General features: G+C 35.8%; 1 protein-coding gene, 1 long non-coding RNA gene and 1 pseudogene across 2 annotated transcripts; 1 reads left to right on the forward strand and 2 right to left on the reverse strand.

The window, feature by feature from the left end:
- Positions 1–10,080: 10,080 nt before the first annotated feature.
- Positions 10,081–10,705, reverse strand: LOC120780957. The gene is made up of 3 exons (XM_040113188.1): positions 10,622–10,705; positions 10,432–10,559; positions 10,081–10,366 (listed from the first exon to the last, which is right to left on the reverse strand). Exons 1-3 carry the CDS (start codon positions 10,679–10,681, stop codon positions 10,201–10,203), a joined length of 354 nt encoding a protein of 117 aa, XP_039969122.1. The 5' UTR covers positions 10,682–10,705; the 3' UTR covers positions 10,081–10,200.
- A 1,047-nt stretch (positions 10,706–11,752) lies between these two features.
- On the forward strand, positions 11,753–12,879 carry LOC120780473 (annotated as a pseudogene).
- A 48-nt stretch (positions 12,880–12,927) lies between these two features.
- LOC120780474 lies at positions 12,928–13,946 on the reverse strand. Its single transcript, XR_005705874.1, has 2 exons — positions 13,870–13,946; positions 12,928–13,815 (listed from the first exon to the last, which is right to left on the reverse strand). It is a non-coding gene; the product is annotated as an uncharacterized LOC120780474 (long non-coding RNA).
- Positions 13,947–19,772: the final 5,826 nt, after the last annotated feature.

Below are 19,772 nucleotides of genomic sequence, written 5' to 3' on the forward strand. Positions count from 1 at the left end.
TCCTCTACGTTTTCTGTTTATTTTTACTTTAATGGACTTTATTTCTTCGTATAACATTTCCCTGTCGATCCTGTTTTTCTAAGTTATTTTCAATTGTATTTATAATTTGTTTAAATTCTGTGGGGTATATTATGTGTATTACCGTTGTTGTTTGGTTAACTATCTCTATCTCTCTGATCCTTATTTTAGCGCGTTCCGATTGGTTTTCCAGCTTGTTCATTTGTAAAAGTCTGTTGATTGCCGTTATTATTTGTTAGAATATTGTAATTTTCGCCATATTAATCCTGAAATTTAAATTTTCGTTTAACATGGTCTTTGTATGTTCTTTTAACTTTGAATCTGTAGATATGTATTAAGTGATTTCTCTCTTGTTTAAAGTTGTCTATTCACTTGTATCTTGGTTGTGCTTTGTTAACTCTTTGATTCTTTATATATTCATTCTGAAAATTTTGTATCTTTACTGTGTTTTCTTTTTTATTGGTATTATTATACTCTCGCAACAATGTTGCTAACGAGAGTATTATAGTTTTGTTCACATAACGGTTGTTTGTAAGTCCTAAAACTAAAAGAGTCAGATATAGGGTTATATATACCAAAGTGATCAGGGCGACGAGTAGAGTCGAAATCCGGATGTCTGTCTGTCCGTCTGTCCGTCCGTCCGTCCGTGCACGCTGTAACTTGAGTAAAAATTGAGATATCATGATGAAACTTGGTACACGTATTCCTTGGCTCCATAAGAAGGTTAAGTTCGAAGATGGGCAAAATCGGCCCACTGCCACGCCCACAAAATGGCGGAAACCGAAAACCTATAAAGTGTCATAACTAAGCTATAAATAAAGATATTAAAGTGAAATTTGGCACAAAGGATCGCATTAGGGAGGGGCATATTTGGACGCAATTGTTTTGGAAAAGTGGGTGTGGCCCCGCCCCTTACTAATTTTTTGTACATATCTCGGAAACTACTATAGCTATGTCAACCAAAGTCTACAAAGTCGTTTTATTTCCATATACAGTTCAAAAATGGAAGAAATCGGATAATAACCACGCCCACCTCCCATACAAAGGTTATGTTCAAAATCACTAAAAGTGCGTTAACCGACTAACAAAAAACGTCAGAAACACTAAATTTTACGGAAGAAGTGGCGGAAGGAAGCTGCACCCAGCCTTTTTTTTTAAATTGAAAATGGGCGTGGCGCCGCCCACTTATGGACCAAGAACAATATCTCAGGAGCTACTAGACCGATTTCAATGAAATTCGGTATATAATATTTTCTTAACACCCTGATGACATGTACGAAATATGGGTGAAATCGGTTCACAACCACGTCTTCTTCCAATATAAAGCTATTTTGAATTCCATCTGATGCCTTCTCTGTATAATGCAGAGTATAAACATTAGGAACCAATGATGATAGCGGAATAAAAACTTTACAAAAATACGGTATTTGAAAAATATGTAAATGACGTATTATGAAATCTCGATTATCACTTTACCATGCGAGAGTATAAAATGTTCGGTGACACCCGAACTTAGCCCTTCCTTACTTGTTTATTACATTTTCTTTCTTTTTTTGCAATTTCTCCGCGAGTTTGATTAGTTTTTGTTCGGAAAGTAGGTTATTTATGAAATCAATTTGTATTTTTTTTATTGTAGAATGCATGGTATTATTATAAGTGGTTATTGCTTTAAACAGTTTTTCTTTCAAATTGTCATTATTTGCATCAGTATTAAAAAGTCTTGTTCATTCAAAGTTGAGTGAAACCTTTCAACATCTGCGTTACTTGTTTTATTATAAGTGGTCGTTAGGTGTAGGTCTATTTGAACAGGGTATATTAAGTTTGTCACGAAGTTTGTAATACCCAGAAGGAATCGTCGGAGACCCAATAAAGTATATATATAAATGATCAGTATGTCGAGCTGAGTCGATTTAGCCATGTCCGTCTGTCTGTCTGTCCGTCTGCCCGTCTGTCTGTATATATACGAACTAGTCTCTCAGTTTTTAAGATATCTTTTTGAAATTTTGCAAACGTCATTTTCTCTTCAAGAAGCTGCTCATTTGTCGGAACGGCCGATATCGGGCCACTATAACATATAGCTGCTTTCACTTTTGACAAGATATATTCACGAAATTTGGTATATGGTATTTTCTAAGGCAACAATATAATCTCCGAAGCAATTTTTCAGATCGGTTAACTATAGCATATAGCTGTCATACAAACTGAACGATCTGAAACAAGTTCTTGTATGGAAAACTTTCACATTTGACAAGATATATTCACGAAATTTGATTTGTGTTATTTCCTAAAGCAACAATGTAATCTCCGAAGAAATTGTTCAGATCGGTTAGCTATAGCATCTAGCTATCATACAAACTGAACGATCGGAATCAAGTTCTTGTATGGAAAACTTTCACATTTGACAAAAGGTATTAACGAAATTTGGTATAGATTATTTTCTAAGGCAGCAATGTAATTTCCGAACAAATTGTTCAGATCGGTTAACTATATCATATAGCTGCCATACAAACTGAACGATCGGAATCAAGTTCTTGTATGGACAACTTTCAGATATGACAAGAGATATTCACGAAATTTGGTATATATTATTTTCTAAGGCAACAATATAATCTTCGAAGAAATTGTTCAGATCGGTTAACTGTAGCATATAGCTGCCATACAAACTGAACGATCGGAATCAAGTTCTTGTATGGACAACTTTCACAATTGACAAAATATATTCACGAAATTTGGTATATGTTATTTTCTAAGACACAAATGTAATCTCCGAAGAAATTGTTCAGATCGGTTAACTATAGCATATAGCTGCCATAAAAACTGAACGATCGGAATCAAGTTCTTGTATGCACAGCTTTCACATTTGACAAGATATATTCACGAAATTTGGTATATATTATTTTCTAAGGCAACAATATAATCTTCGAAGAAATTGTTCAGATCGGTTAACTGTAGCATATAGCTGCAATACAAACTGAACGATCGGAATCAAGTTCTTGTATGGACAACTTTCACAATTGACAAAATATATTCACGAAATTTGGTATATGTTATTTTCTAAGGCAACAATGTAATATCCGAAGAAATTGTTCAGATCGGTTAACTATAGCATATAGCTGCCATACAAACTGAACGATCGGAATCAAGTTCTTGTATGGACAACTTTCACATTTGACAAGATATATTCACGAAACTTGATATATGTTATTTTCTAAGACAACAATGTAATCTCAATTCAAATCCCATTTCAAACGACGTTATTAAATCGAATTGAAGCCGTTCTCAATTCACGGCCACTCACAGTACTCTCGCAAGACCCCTCAGATTTCACCGCCTTAACTCCAGGGCATTTTCTAAAAGGAGCACCCATTCTGGCCATTCCTAAGCCAGGCGTGGAGGCGCTATTCCTATTAAATCGATGGGACGAATTAAAATTCTCTAAAAGTCTAAACTTGTAGACTGTGTCCTCATCCATGATGATTGTCTACCCCCTACCGAGTGGCGGCTTAGCCGCATAGAAAAGCTACATTATGGCTCCGACGGTCACATACGAGTCGTGGATCTCCGTACGCAAAACGGAACACTAATCAGAACGCTTGTGAAGCTGTGCTTTCCACCAACCACCGATGATCGCCAATCCGAAAACCGCAAAAAACAAACCGATATTATCGTGACACAATAAACGAATCAAATGAAAACAATAAAATACAAGAAATACGCCAATACCAAAACGTCAAAAAAAAGATAACAAATCGATAAAAATAAATAACGAACCGTCAAAAAATAACAAAGAAAACTCACTCATGGTCGATCAATACGATGACCCAGTGTTAGCCACGGCAAACCGTTCAGTCGGCTACCAGCGCGCAACGCACCGGGCCTACCCCAGCGCCCCGAGCTGCCGTTGCAACAGCGCTGGCAAGCGTTCATCACGGGTCCTGGACGGGCATCGCATAAGATGCCCCCTATGTCGACGCCCACATCGCCTGCACCATTGTGGGATATTTAGAGGGATGCGACCATTACAACGACAGCAAGTTTCCCAGGCACGGGCACTATCTGAGCTGTCTATCACAGACGCATAAGCTGCAAGAGTGTGAGTCGAGGGTTCTATGCGAAATCTGCAGCAGGCCGCAGCACACTATAATAGGCCAGCTATACCTCGCAGCCACGCAACAAGGCATCAACCCGTAACGCGAATGCATCAGCGGATTGGAATGTCTATTCGGGGTCGACAGCCTAGTCCCCAACCACGGCGATCCACGGGTTTTAGCACCGTCGTGGCAACGCTGCAGCGACTCCTAGGCTAATCAGTTGCCTAGGGGGGCCGGGTTGGCTAAATTAGTCTCAGACCCCCCTCACAATATTACACTCCCACACCACACACATCACATTCCACACCACATCTTCATTTCACACCACATCATCATCACATTCCACTTCACACGCACACAACATCACGAATTCAACATACTATACATGAGGACACCATACAAAAAAGAACAAAAGGGGCCGACGGACAAGGCACTAGCCTCTTTTTGATTTCGACCACGAACTCGGACACTCATCATACGCTCCTCCGAGTCCTTTTTTATTTATAAAAATTTATTAATGCATTCACAGTTTTGTTTCATTTCTATTTTATATGCATTTCTAATTAGAATTGTATCGTCTTCGCTATCTTCGATTATTGTTTCATTATTAAATTCATATTTACATTCGTTGAACGGACGAATGCTAATTTCTTTTGAATTTTTGAAATGTGATATTTCTGTATATTTATATATTTTGTTTCCTAATATAGTTTCATATTTTTATTCTCTTATCATTTCGAAATGTTACCTATCAGGTAATGGCGTTATTACATAGTGTTAGATCTGCTTTAAGGGGTTAGGCACGAAAAAATTAAAATTTTTAGTATTTATTTTTTTTTTTTTGCTATTAAATCGTGTTATTTTACAACAGTAGTAAAAAATTTAATTTCTAAAGTTATAGTTGTTTGTGTTGACCCAGTTCCAAAAAAAGGTACTTGCGGTGGCAACCATAAGTCATTGGAGATTCATCTAAAATCAATTGGACAAAAAAAATTAGTTTTATAAATAGATAAACTTGGGCCTGATCGAAGAATTTTTTTTTTCAAAAATTAACAAAATGGCGGCCTCAGGAAATTTTTTTCTAAATTTTTGAGAAAAAATCAACAGTTAATTGGTCTTAAAAAATTGAAATTAAAAAAAAATCCTTCAATCAGGCCCGAGTTTATTATGTATTCTAAAGGCTGTATAAATTTTTCGTTTTTTAAAATTCTGGCTACCCCTAACCCCTTAAGGGGGGAGCCTGATTAAGAAGCTTCAAAAACACGATTTTTTTGAGGATGTCTTTAGGAGGGAAAAAATTAATTGATTAAAACGAAATTTCTGGGGTTTATAGTTATATATTTAAACATCATTGTTTCTATACAAAATCTTTTATATTCTGCTTTTGGGAAGCATTTGCCCGATGCATCTCGCAAGTGCATTTGCCGGACGGTGACCAGGATGCAGGTCGTAATTTCTATCTGAAACAAAAAATTTAAATAGATTTATATTGATTAATAATAAGTTCTAAAAAAAAGTGCAAAATCCTACAATTTTCTAAAACTTGAAAAAAATGGGTTTTTGCCAAACATTTTCCACTTTATGTTGTTTAAAAATATGTTCAAACATGACTTTTCTTAGTTTTTTTAGTTTAAATAGAAGATAATTTAATGCCAAAGATAATAAATTCTGCCCCAATTCGATCCGACGTTTAGTTTTTTTTCTATCTTGACCGCCAAATCAGTAAAATCGTAAAAATGAAATACCGAGAAATCGCGCGTCAAAGTTTTCGCTTTTTGCCCAATCGCTAACTTTCGCTTTTACTTTCTTAGTTTAAGCATCTGATTGAAATAATGCATGTGTTTTATAATTTTCTCGTTTGATTTGTTTATTTTTTCAAAGGTTTTTAGTATTTCTGTCCTATCGTCTTCTATGGTTTTTTTAATTTGTTAGGGGATTTGTTGATGTTGTCATTTATGTACTATGTTGATTTACCGCTCCGATTATATTATGGTTATTTTTCTCTATTACTTCTAGATGTTGTAATATGTTTTCCCTATCTTTATTGTCCATTGTTCCGAAAAGCCATTTTTATGTAGTCCCTACAATATTAAATAATCCTCTACGTTTTCTGTTTATTTTTACTTTAATGGACTTTATTTCTTCGTATAACATTTCCCTGTCGATCCTGTTTTTCTAAGTTATTTTCAATTGTATTTATAATTTGTTTAAATTCTGTGGGGTATATTATGTGTATTACCGTTGTTGTTTGGTTAACTATCTCTATCTCTCTGATCCTTATTTTAGCGCGTTCCGATTGGTTTTCCAGCTTGTTCATTTGTAAAAGTCTGTTGATTGCCGTTATTATTTGTTAGAATATTGTAATTTTCGCCATATTAATCCTGAAATTTAAATTTTCGTTTAACATGGTCTTTGTATGTTCTTTTAACTTTGAATCTGTAGATATGTATTAAGTGATTTCTCTCTTGTTTAAAGTTGTCTATTCACTTGTATCTTGGTTGTGCTTTGTTAACTCTTTGATTCTTTATATATTCATTCTGAAAATTTTGTATCTTTACTGTGTTTTCTTTTTTATTGGTATTATTATACTCTCGCAACAATGTTGCTAACGAAATATTATAGTTTTGTTCACATAACGGTTGTTTTGTAAGTCCTAAAACTAAAAGAGTCAGATATAGGGTTATATATACCAAAGTGATCAGGGCGACGAGTAGAGTCGAAATCCGGATGTCTGTCTGTCCGTCTGTCCGTCCGTCCGTCCGTGCACGCTGTAACTTGAGTAAAAATTGAGATATCATGATGAAACTTGGTACACGTATTCCTTGGCTCCATAAGAAGGTTAAGTTCGAAGATGGGCAAAATCGGCCCACTGCCACGCCCACAAAATGGCGGAAACCGAAAACCTATAAAGTGTCATAACTAAGCTATAAATAAAGATATTAAAGTGAAATTTGGCACAAAGGATCGCATTAGGGAGGGGCATATTTGGACGCAATTGTTTTGGAAAAGTGGGTGTGGCCCCGCCCCCTACTAAGTTTTTTGTACATATCTCGGAAACTACTATAGCTATGTCAACCAAAGTCTACAAAGTCGTTTTATTTCCATATACAGTTCAAAAATGGAAGAAATCGGATAATAACCACGCCCACCTCCCATACAAAGGTTATGTTCAAAATCACTAAAAGTGCGTTAACCGACTAACAAAAAACGTCAGAAACACTAAATTTTACGGAAGAAGTGGCGGAAGGAAGCTGCACCCAGCCTTTTTTAAAAATTGAAAATGGGCGTGGCGCCGCCCACTTATGGACCAAGAACAATATCTCAGGAGCTACTAGACCGATTTCAATGAAATTCGGTATATAATATTTTCTTAACACCCTGATGACATGTACGAAATATGGGTGAAATCGGTTCACAACCACGTCTTCTTCCAATATAAAGCTATTTTGAATTCCATCTGATGCCTTCTCTGTATAATACGAGTATAAACATTAGGAACCAATGATGATAGCGGAATGAAACTTTACAAAAATACGGTATTTGAAAAATATGTAAATGACGTATTATGAAATCTCGATTATCACTTTACCATGCGAGAGTATAAAATGTTCGGTGACACCCGAACTTAGCCCTTCCTTACTTGTTTATTACATTTTCTTTCTTTTTTTGCAATTTCTCCGCGAGTTTGATTAGTTTTTGTTCGGAAAGTAGGTTATTTATGAAATCAATTTGTATTTTTTATTGTAGAATGCATGGTATTATTATAAGTGGTTATTGCTTTAAACAGTTTTTCTTTCAAATTGTCATTATTTGCATCAGTATTAAAAAGTCTTGTTCATTCAAAGTTGAGTGAAACCTTTCAACATCTGCGTTACTTGTTTTATTATAAGTGGTCGTTAGGTGTAGGTCTATTTTTTATACCCTGAACAGGGTATATTAAGTTTGTCACGAAGTTTGTAATACCCAGAAGGAATCGTCGGAGACCCAATAAAGTATATATATAAATGATCAGTATGTCGAGCTGAGTCGATTTAGCCATGTCCGTCTGTCTGTCTGTCCGTCTGCCCGTCTGTCTGTATATATACGAACTAGTCTCTCAGTTTTTAAGATATCTTTTTGAAATTTTGCAAACGTCATTTTCTCTTCAAGAAGCTGCTCATTTGTCGGAACGGCCGATATCGGGCCACTATAACATATAGCTGCTATACAAACTGAACGATCGGAATCAAATGCTTGTATGGAAAACTTTCACATTTGACAAGATATATTCACGAAATTTGGTATATGGTATTTTCTAAGGCAACAATATAATCTCCGAAGCAATTTTTCAGATCGGTTAACTATAGCATATAGCTGTCATACAAACTGAACGATCGGAAACAAGTTATTGTATGGAAAACTTTCACATTTGACAAGATATATTCACGAAATTTTATTTGTGTTATTTTTTAAAGCAACAATGTAATCTCCGAAGAAATTGTTCAGATCGGTTAGCTATAGCATCTAGCTATCATACAAACTGAACGATCGGAATCAAGTTCTTGTATGGAAAACTTTCACATTTGACAAAAGGTATTAACACTATTTGGTATAGATTATTTTCTAAGGCAGCAATGTAATTTCCGAAGAAATTGTTCAGATCGGTTAACTATATCATATAGCTGCCATACAAACTGAACGATCGGAATCAAGTTCTTGTATGGACAACTTTCAGATATGACAAGAGATATTCACGAAATTTGGTATATATTATTTTCTAAGGCAACAATATAATCCTCGAAGAAATTGTTCAGATCGGTTAACTGTAGCATATAGCTGCCATACAAACTGAACACCTAGTTACTAACAGAAATGCACCTGTGTTAACGTTTTATCTTGTTATCTTTTAAGAATTGTTTTACTGGTACTGTATTTAATTCATTGTGTTACTTATGTTTCCGGTTTGCCTAAATATTGAAATCTTCCTTTTATGGCATTTACGATTGATATCCAATTTCTGGGCCCGAATCGCGGCACCCGTTAACGAGCGAAATTTATGATTTTTTTTTGTTTTCGGATCGTTGTACTCGCTATCGAATAGGCGCTTTCGAAATTTGAAATTTTCTCATTCGATAACGTGTTCTCGTTTGTACGAAAGAATCGAAATTTCATTCGTTAGCTATTTGAGACAAGTTATAGCACAAATTAAATAAAAAAATTTGAATATATCAGCTAAAAATAATCCGAGGGGCAAAATGTAAGTTCTTTTTCATTTATTTAGTTTATGTAACAAGTAATATAATTATAACTAATAATTTAAAGACCAATGTAAACAAAATAAATATGCGTAAAAAAAATTTTATGAGTGACTTTATGCTACAGCATCAGGACTTGGCAAAAAATATTTTGCCTAATTGTGGGCAAGGCAAAGTTGCAGCAAATAAGCTATGGGAGGCATTGACTTTAAAACTGAACGCTGCCGGTCCACCGATGAAGATGCTAAATCTTGGCGAAAAGCAAGATAAAAATAATGGATTATTAAAATAATACTAAAATACAAAAATAGGTATGTATTTGCTGATCAGAAGCACAACATAAAAAAGGAAATTTCTTTCAACAAAGCCTCGAAACAAAGGACTGGTGGTGGTCCGTACGAGGAAAACGTATTAACTGCCGCAGAAGAGCAACTCCTCCAAGCTACGGGGATAGATGTTGCTGTAGAAGGGTTGACCGTAGTAAAATCTTTTGGAAATGTAGAGCCCGAAGAAGGATTAAATGAGTTGGTAGAAATGATTATAGATAGCGAGGAAGAAGAAGATCCGACACCATCCACCAGTCGCAGTGCGACAAAATCACGTAAAGCGAATTCAATTATTATCTAAAGACAACATAATATGATCTCTAATTTTATGACCACTTTTAGTTAATTGGGTTTCATTTCCGGTATCTATTTCTGTATCATTGTTTTCATTTACAAAATATCTGCAATATGTTGAATTTTTAAATTGTATGCAGATGTTATGCAACGCTGCACATACATTGCCGAACTTTGCCATCTTTTCAGGACTATACCGACTTCTTTTATCATTACTTAAAATTTTCCACCGGCCTTTCAGTGTACCAATGGTTCGTTCAACAATACAGCGTGCTTTTGCATGGACAAAGTCGCTGCTAATTTAAGAATTGGTGATACTGCGGTTGATAAATGCCCGTTAAATTCTATTTCCGATACGATGAATGTAAATGCATCTTTGGTCAGTCTAAACCGCTTCCTGAATCTGTAAATGATTTAAAATAATAAGGTCTATACCAAGTTAAACGGTGTAATTTAAAATGTTCTTACGCTGCTTCAGGTAAAGCCATGGGATTACTTTTGTCACGAATCCTGGACCTTATGACCATTTGGTGATGTTTTTCATCTGAATCAGATGAACTTGAATAAAAAAACACCTTAGGGTTCATTTTTTTTGCCTGCAAAAACTAAATTTAGTAAATTTATATACAAACGTAGTATAATAAATTTGAATATTTACGTTCAATTCCAATTCAAATAATTTTTTCTTTTGTTTTGTTTCGTTAATCGCAAATGTCATTTAGAGCTACACCAGGGAAGTTATTTCATAAAATTTCTATTCGTTTCGCATCGAGTGCAACGATTCCCACATTCGACACGTTACGAAATTTCATTCCATACCATTACTTGCTGGCTCACGACTGCCGCGATTCGGGCTCAGTTTTTCCCACGAAAACATGTTTTCGTTGTCGGTCCGAACAGAGTATAAATTGTCACTTGATATTTGTTTACATTCCATATACAAATACAGCTGACACCCTTGCACAGTGCACGAATTGCAGAATTTTCCTCTTAGTGCAACGGCACAACAACAAACACACGCAGAAAATTGTTTGCAATGGCTGTAAAATATGTCAGACCAAAACCCTTATTAATTTTCGTGCAATGACAGCAGCCCTGTTTTAGCTGTCATTTTACTTAAATACATATTACGTCGTTAAATTGTTGAAGAAGGTAAATTTTAAATAGATTTTATAATTTCTACTTAAATTATAAAGATTTACTACAGTTTTTTGTTAAGAATGTATGCAGAAGGTGCGCTAATTCACAATAGTCATGCACAATATTCATTCTCAATAAATTGACCGAATCAGCCGTTCATATATCACTAGATTCTGCAATGGGTGCTCTCTTGGCCTTGCATATTTCGATATAGAATTTTTGCATTTTGTGTCATCGTACAATTTGGCTAGAGCAAGAGAACCCCCCTATTGATATGGAAAAATGGAAAAGCAAAAATACAAAAAAAGAAATTTGTGGAGTGATAGGGGAGAAGCCCTACTCATTGAATTGTGGCAAATCAAAATTAGTGCTCTTCGCGGGCCACTATTAATGGTAGAATTAGAGGTGCATAACTATATCCAGATAAAACAGCTGATTGAACCAAATTTACGGGGAACAATGTTTCCAATTAGAGGTCCGTTACCATAACAACATGCCCATAACTATAACCATAGATATCAATTGAATTTTGATTTTCGCTGTAACCATAAAAAGCTGTTTGTTGATTTTTTTCTTTTCAAATGTTTCCAATTAGAGGTCCGTTACCATAACAACATGCCCATAACCATAGATATCAATTAAATTTTGATTTTCGCTGTAACCATAAAAAGCTGTTTGTTGATTTTTTTCTTTTCAAATGAAAAGAAATTTCGTTTGCATTTTGTTTGCCTCATAATTTTGTATTTAAAAAGCTCGGATTGTTTAACGTAATGCGATTTTTAAACAAAATTGATGATATTAAATTAATAGAATGTGTGCGGAATTCGCCATGCCTATATGACAAGAGTCATGCCGATTTCAAAATCAAGAGAAAAAAAGGCGCTCTTGCAAGGTTGTCGCCGATAATTTGGAAGTTGATGGTGAGTTCAATATAAATATTATAATATTTAATATACAATATGTTTGGACATTATAAACAGAAAGTGTTGTTATGAAGCGTTGGGGCAACTTGAAAGAACGCTTCTCAACAGAAATTAGAATCTTACAAAATGCCTCAGGAAGTGATGCATTCGTAGGGAGGCAGTGGGCGCTATTTGAAAGTTTGCAATTTTTAAGAAGTCACATTATTCCTCGTCCGTAAGTAAAATGCATTATTACCATATCCATGTAAATAATGAGAACAAATATTAATATTAAGTGCGCCAATATTGAAACGCAGCGACGAAAACAATGTCACAAGATCTCTCGCCGTCACCTCCAACTTCCCCTGGGCAGTTAATTCCGTCTGACCAATCAACAATAATTCCGTCCGATCAAACAACAGCAATTCCGTCCGATCAGTCAATTCCGTCTAGTCAGCCATCAGCAAATCCGTTATCAACATCACGACCACGAAAGCGAAGAGGCAGACAGCTTGACGAGGTGGACACTGTCATCCTCGGAACAGTGAAAACTTTCCAGGAGGTATGTGAACGAAGAGCGCGTCGAGAAGAGTTTGATGCGGAGATAAGCGGTTTTGGGCGAATGATATGCTCTTCGATTGCAAAAATAAAAAAATCAAGGCAAGCATTGGTGATGCGTCAATGAAATTGATGAAGAAGAAGAAAGCTTTGTGTATGTGAACTAGTCCCTCAATTATGAGATGAGTTTTTTAAACTTTTATTACATTTACCTTTTGTTCTTTTAATGAGAACGGTTGAATTTTTGAACCTGAAGTACAAAGGATATAATCCATATAACGTTTTATGTAATAATTATTTTTGTTTATTTAATTAATTTTTTGTTGTTGTTATTGTTAATCAATATGTATGAGATACACGTAAATTTACATTTTCAACATTTTTTATTGAATTTAATATGTATGTTTATAAGTGTTTTACTCTATATGGTTTTGAAAAGGTACTACACCGTTGTTCATAAAATAATTGGTGAGGTGTTCTCTGTGGTTATACGCACTGTTTTGACCCCTGCGTTTAAAAGTTTGTGCTGACCACAATGGTCCCCACAAGATCTTAATTCATTTCTCCATTCAGAATTTCTTCCATCTCCGTCAGTGTAATGCTCTGAGCAGTACCATCGATTCATATCGTGGAGCATTATGAAATTATGAAGCACTAAACATGCTCGTGCGATTTTTTCAGCATTTTCAGGATGAAACTCCATGGTTGTTCTTAGCACTTAGCCCCTCGCTGTCAAATTCCCAAACGTATTTTCAATAACGCGTCTTGACCGTGATAGTCTATAATTAGAAATTCGTTGAGCTCGTGTTGTATTTACACCTGGATACGGCTTCATAAGATTATTTTTTAACGGAAAGGCACAGTCTCCAACAAAATAATGCGGAAACGGATGGGAAGATAACGGAAGTGGAATATCAGGTGATATCTCGTTGCATGAAAAATACCTCCATCACTCTGTCTTCCGTAAGCTCCTACGTTAATGGCTGTAAAAGTGTATTTAGCATCACATGCTGCCAACAGTACAATGCTGAAAAACTATTTATAATATAATACACGGATCCTGAATTTGGAGGGCATTTTATCGCAATATGTTTTCCGTCTATCGCACCTACATAGTTTGGCATGTTCCACATTTGCGCAAAGTCGGTCGTGATGTCTTTATACTGTTGTTTCGTGGGTTCACTCAGATAAATTGGTGAAAGCATTTCCCAAATAGCCTCACATGTCTCCAGCACTTCCGTATGCTAAGTACCTAACAATCACCTTAATAAATGTAACAAATGGAGTAATAATCACATAAACTTACAGAAGTGTGAGGGAAAAACGCTGGCACGATTCCGATTACTTTGGCGGAGGGGTAAAAAAACCGAATTTCCGTATAAATGGGGTATGCGCGGATAGGAGAGCTTCTCCAGAGAACAAATATCCAAAAATAATATAAAAAAAAACTTTTATTTTTTAAAATATTCACGATTAAAAGTTCAAAAATTTGCATTAATAACACATGGTATTTCTCTATATTTCACTAAATTTTTTCACGTTTTTCACTCTGTATATTTAAATATACACCTTAAAGATTGAAATAAGTTCACATTTCACTTTTATTTTGCTATATTTTACCTAAATTTATTAATTTAAAAATCACTTAGCACACTCATCGTTGAAAAGGTTAGATTGTTTACAATTATGAGGAAAACGAGCCTTGCCACATCTTAAACAGCAAATATGTAGGATTTTTAACAATTTTTCTTTGTTTGTTTTTTCGCGTGATTCTTTTTTCTATATCAACTATACACTACTTTCGCGTAGTACTCCTTTCTGCGTTGGCCGCGCTTTAAAAAAATAACCCTGGTCGAGCGAATACTCGGGGTGACTGAAGTATTTTCGCGTAGTACTATTTTCTGCGTTGGCGGCCTTCGGCCGCGCTTTAAAAAAATAACCCTGGTCGAGCGAATACTCGGTGTGACTGAAGTACTTTGGCGTAGTACTCCTTCCTGCGTTGGCGGCCTTCGGCCGCGCTTTAAAAAAATAACCCTGGTCGAGCGAATACTCGGTGTGACTGAAGTACTTTGGCGTAGTACTCCTTCCTGCGTTGGCGGCCTTCGGCCGCGTTTTAAAAAAATAACCCTGGTTGAGCGAATACCCGGGGTGGCTGAAGTACTTTCGCATAGTCCTCCTTTCTGCGTTAAAATAAAAAAATATATTGAGTTTCGCTTCAAAGTGGTTATATTTTTTGGTTATCTTGTACTGATATTGAAACAAAATTTGAGTTTTCGTTATAAAATGGTTAAATTTTGGTTATTATATATATCAGCGCTTTCCATTTATTTTTGATAATGGGTTGTTTTTTATATTAGGTGACAATATTTTTTTTTTTATTTTATAAAAGCTTACATAATAATACAATTATTATACAAACTTAAGAAAATACGCAGCACTAGCATCATATGCGTCGAAGAAGGTCGCTGTCTTTCAAAAAGTTGTAGATTTTCGAAATGTTGTTGCTTGAGGGATCCATCAATAAAATTATTGGATCAGTATTATTGAAGTTTGACAGTCTATGAGTTTGAAGTGCTGGACAATGTTGCAGAAGATGCAATAGATTTAAATCTGAATCACAAAATGGGCATTGGTTGATCTGAGTACCATTTAGTATGTGAGCGTGTGTGATAATGGAGTGGCCAATGCGAAGTCTGATATATGGAATGATATAATTAGATGAAAGCGATGACGGAAAGGATGGTTTGATACGATTTGAATTTATTCTAGAGTAGTGGTGTCTGTAATTCATCCAATCAAGCGCCAATTTAGTGGATCTTTGTTGAATAATAAGCCGTTTTATATCACTCTTAACAAACAAGGCAGATGTAGTTGTTGGAGTGATGCACACCTCCTTAGCCACCGAGTCCGCAAAAGTATTTCCAATGATTCCAGAGTGACCGGGTATCCACATTATTTTTAGTCTATGTGCTAACGAAAACAACAGCGATCTAATGCCAATAATGACGTCATTGTAGTTACTGCGGTTTTTTAAAGCTTGAAAACACGATAGACTATCTGTACAGATGATGAATTTACCAAGGTTTTGTTGGGCATACTGGACAGCTTTGAGAATGCTGCAAGGCAGCAATATTTTAAGCGGCAACTCATTGGTTTTAGCAAACAAAGCACTTTTAAAAATAGAAGACGGTATTTTAAGAGACCTCTTTCTGCAAAGTGATGATTGAAAGTCCTTTTTTATAGTAAAGTTCGTGCTGAGTATGAGTTTTGAATAAAGCTTATTTAAGCTATCTTCCACTGCATCTTTTAGAGAAGGTAGGCCAGCTTCCGTCAGTATGTTTTTAATTGGCGATGTTGGAAACACTCGAAGAGAACAACGAACTGAAGAATGATAGGGCGCAGCAAGCATCTTTAGATGATTCTTAGAATGATGTCCATAAATTTCTAAGCCATAATTAATTACAGATGAGATGAGGGCTTTAGTGACGTTGACCAGTAAAGCCGAGCCGATGAGTGAGCGCTTACATGAGAGGTATTTAATAATATTTAAATTAACAAAAAGTCTTTTTATTATATACTGACAATGTTTCTTAAATATATACTTAGAGTCTAATACAATACCAAGGAACTTAATACTATCTGTACACAAAATGTTTGTATTATCAAATGTGAGCGTTGGGATAGTACATTGATGTTTTTTACAAATATGAAAAAGTTTCGATTTAGGAAAAGATATTGATGTGCCTGAAGTAGAAGACCAACGAGAAAGACGCAATAAAATTTCAGAGAAAGTAATTGTTACTGAAGTAAAATTTGAAGTTTTTGAGAATAAAATTAAATCATCAGCATAAATCTGATGCCGGATAGTAACAAAATCTGATAGAATGGTACTGATTTCATCAAATGCAATAGTAAATAGGATCACCGAGAGCGGTGACCCTTGTGGGGTACCATTATCTAATGGTAGAACAGAGGATGAAACATTGGATATGATAACACTTAATTTACGGTTGGATAGGAAAGATTTGACAAAGTTAAAAATACGAGAACCCACTCTCCACCTACTAAGCTGTCTTTAACACTACATGAATCCCAATCTGTCAAATGCTTTTAGGAAATCTAAAGAAAAGAATAGAAACATGATTTTTGTGGGACAGAGTATCAGAGATAAAGTGATCAAGGTGCAGGAGAGCATCCAACGTACCCTGCCCCCTCTTGAACGCAACTTGGTTGTGCGAAATGAGATTATTAGATTGAGCATACCAGGCGAGTCTAGTAGCAATAATCTTTTCAATCAATTTACCAAGGCAAGGAAGAAGGGAAATGGGACGAAAACTGCTGACCACACCAAGAGGTTTACCAGGTTTTAAAATAGGAATAATCGCGCTAGTCTTCCAGAGGACAGGGTAGTTGCCACTGAGAAAAATACTATTGTAAAGTTTGACTAGACGGGATATAAGGAATGGAGGAAGGTGCTTGATGATAAGGTAAGAGATTTTATCAATGCCAGGAGTTTTGCCCTTGACTGACGAGAGGGCTAAATTAAAATCAAGTTCAGATTTATCGGCATCTAAATATTCAGCTGATTGAGATAAGGTGGAAGGAGGAAGGTAAGGAGAGCAAAGAGAAGAAAGTTTACTAGAGGAAAAATCAGAAGAGAAATTGGAGTCCAAAGGAATATTGGAAAAGTGGGTGGCAAACTCTAAGGCTATATCTTTGGGATATAGTAGAGTGCCCCGAGGAGTATTTAAATAAGTGATAGGAGAAGAAGGTGATAAACCAGCCAGTCTTTTCATATCAGTCCAGATTTTCTAGAATTCGAAGAAAGAAGTGATATTATTCGTAAATTCTTGGAAACAATGAACCTTAGCAGCCTTAGCTTTATGGCGAAAAAGTGCATTGGATTTTTGTAAGCTATTAAGTTTGCACTAGAACGTAAACGTTTAAATTGATGCCATGCGATCTGTTTCAGATTTCTTAGTGCAGAAAGCTCATTATTCCACCAAAGAGGAGCAAAAGCTTGACTGGTTTAGAAGAAGAAAGGGGAAAAGAATAGTTAGAAGCAGAACGTATAATTTTTGGATTCTAGAAGCCTCTTGATTTATATTGGAAGAAAAGGGAAATAACGTGAATGCGAAAAACAGGCTTCTTCAAACCTATCCCAATCAGCCGAATCAGTTTTAAACCGAATCCTGGGCTTAAAAAATGAATGAGGGCGAGAAGTAGATATTTTGGAAAGGATGGGAAAATGATCACTGCCATGGAGATCATCAATACAACACCAGGATATTTTTGAGGAGAGGGAGGCAGAACATATGGAAAGATCAATATTAGTGAAGGTAGAGTGAGTGGAAAAATGGGTGGGGGAACCATCATTTAAAACAATGCAGTTGGATCTTAGTAAGGCATCCTCAATGCTACGTCCCTTGGAGTTAGCCGAAGCAGAGCCCCAAAGGGGACTCCAAGCATTGAAGTCACCACACAAGATAAAAGGATTTGAACCGGAAGGAATAAGATTTAAAAATTCAGTAGTAGAAAATGATTGATCAGGAGGGGAATAAGCACAGATGATTGAAATTTTATAGGGGGCGAGGATCTCAATAGCTACAGAAGAAAAAATTGAAAGGGGTATGGGAAGTAATACGTGAGGTAGATTTCTTTTAACTAGGATGGCAACTCCCTGCTTGTTGGTGGTGTTATGTGGGAGATTAATAAAATATCCCACATAAGCCCTAGGGGTAAAAGCTGAGGCATTATAAGATAGGTGAGTTTCATTCAACAGGATAATAGATGGATTGTACGATCCCATAAGTAACTCTAAGTTAATATAATTATTAACATAACCGTTAATGTTCCATTGAAGAAGTGTAATCATATCATATGTAAACTTATAAAAGAAAAAAGTTAAGCTACGAATATTTTATTTAAACTAAATGTCTTCATTGTAAGAAGGAAAATTGGGTAATGCAAGAGGATCTTGCGAGCAGGAGAGGGTGGGGGAGGGTGTGATAGGACAGGAGGAAAGGATATTGAGAGGAGAGTCAGAGATGGATAAAGGGGAAAAGAGAGGGGAAGGAGAAGTGACAGAAGAGGAGGTAGGATGGGTTGGAAGGGATTGTTTAGATGAATTGATGTCTGTAGTTGTTGTTAGATTAGTTTTGGTAGGATTGTTGGATTTGTTAATAGGTGTTGTTTCATTATTGATTTGATTAGTATTGTTAGAAATTTTAGCTTTAGAGGCAAAAGAGTTTGCATTAGAAGTTGTATGAGAAAATTGAATTTTATACTTGGTAACAGCTTCACGCATACTACATTTATAAATAGTTTTAATTTTTAATATTTCTTTGGATTGTTGATATTTAGGGCAAGTATTAGATGATGCCGGGTGGTCGCCCGAGCAATTTGCACACATTATTCTCTTACATTCAGTAGGTGGGGTATGATCGGAAGGGAGGTTGCATGAGACACAAGAAGGTGAATTACGGCAGTATTTTGCTGTGTGGCCAATTAATTGACATTGCTTACAACGCATAGGATTAGGGTAATACGGACGGACAGTGAGGTTCCTCCAGGCAACATCAATTCTTTCAGGAAGTTTGTATTTATCAAAAGTTAATAAAACTACACCCGTAGGATTACGGGAGCCGTCAGCAATTCGTGAAAACTTATGTACAGCAGAAACACCCTGCTCCTTAAGACCATCAACAATATCTTCTTCTGATAAGTTATTCAGGAATGGGGCGTATATGGTGCCTTTAACCGTATTCAAAGTATTATGAAGCTTGACATTGATATGACCTCCGCCAGGTAAAATTTTTGCAGAAAGAAATTTGCTAGCTGTTTTGTTATTATTTACAAAGAGCAGTAGGCTACCATCACGTAGCTCAGTAACTTTACTTACTTCCTTACTGATTGCTTGAATACCTTTATACGTAGCGAAGCATGATAACGAATTAAGTGGCTTGTTGTCGTCCAGCGATGACATGACCAAAAATTTTGGATCATCCGTGTTTGAGACTGGTAATTCTGGAAATTGGTCTAACGGGATCGGATTTGGTTTTTTTCTTTTCTTTTTCATTATTGGAGATAATAGGGAAAACCTATTATCCCCTAATTTGGTGGCCCCAGGGGCCATAGTAAACGCGAATTTTAGTTTAACAAATTAAGAAATTAAGTGATTGAAAAGATATAAAACGATAAAAAAATTAA

This window comes from Bactrocera tryoni, unplaced genomic scaffold (assembly GCF_016617805.1).
Source record: "Bactrocera tryoni isolate S06 unplaced genomic scaffold, CSIRO_BtryS06_freeze2 scaffold_25, whole genome shotgun sequence".
In the NCBI taxonomy this organism is placed as follows: Eukaryota; Metazoa; Arthropoda; class Insecta; order Diptera; family Tephritidae; genus Bactrocera; species Bactrocera tryoni.

What these genes read in the sequence shown, in the direction of transcription:
- LOC120780957 (XM_040113188.1), bottom strand. Translation starts at nt 10,681, where the DNA reads ATGACATTTGCGATTAACGAAACAAAACAAAAGAAAAAATTATTTGAA. An exon ending in TATTTGAATTGGAATTGAAC is followed by an intron (nt 10,560 to 10,621) that starts GTAAATATTCAA and finishes TAGTTTTTGCAG; the next exon opens with GCAAAAAAAATGAACCCTAA. An exon ending in ATGGCTTTACCTGAAGCAGC is followed by an intron (nt 10,367 to 10,431) that starts GTAAGAACATTT and finishes AATCATTTACAG; the next exon opens with ATTCAGGAAGCGGTTTAGAC.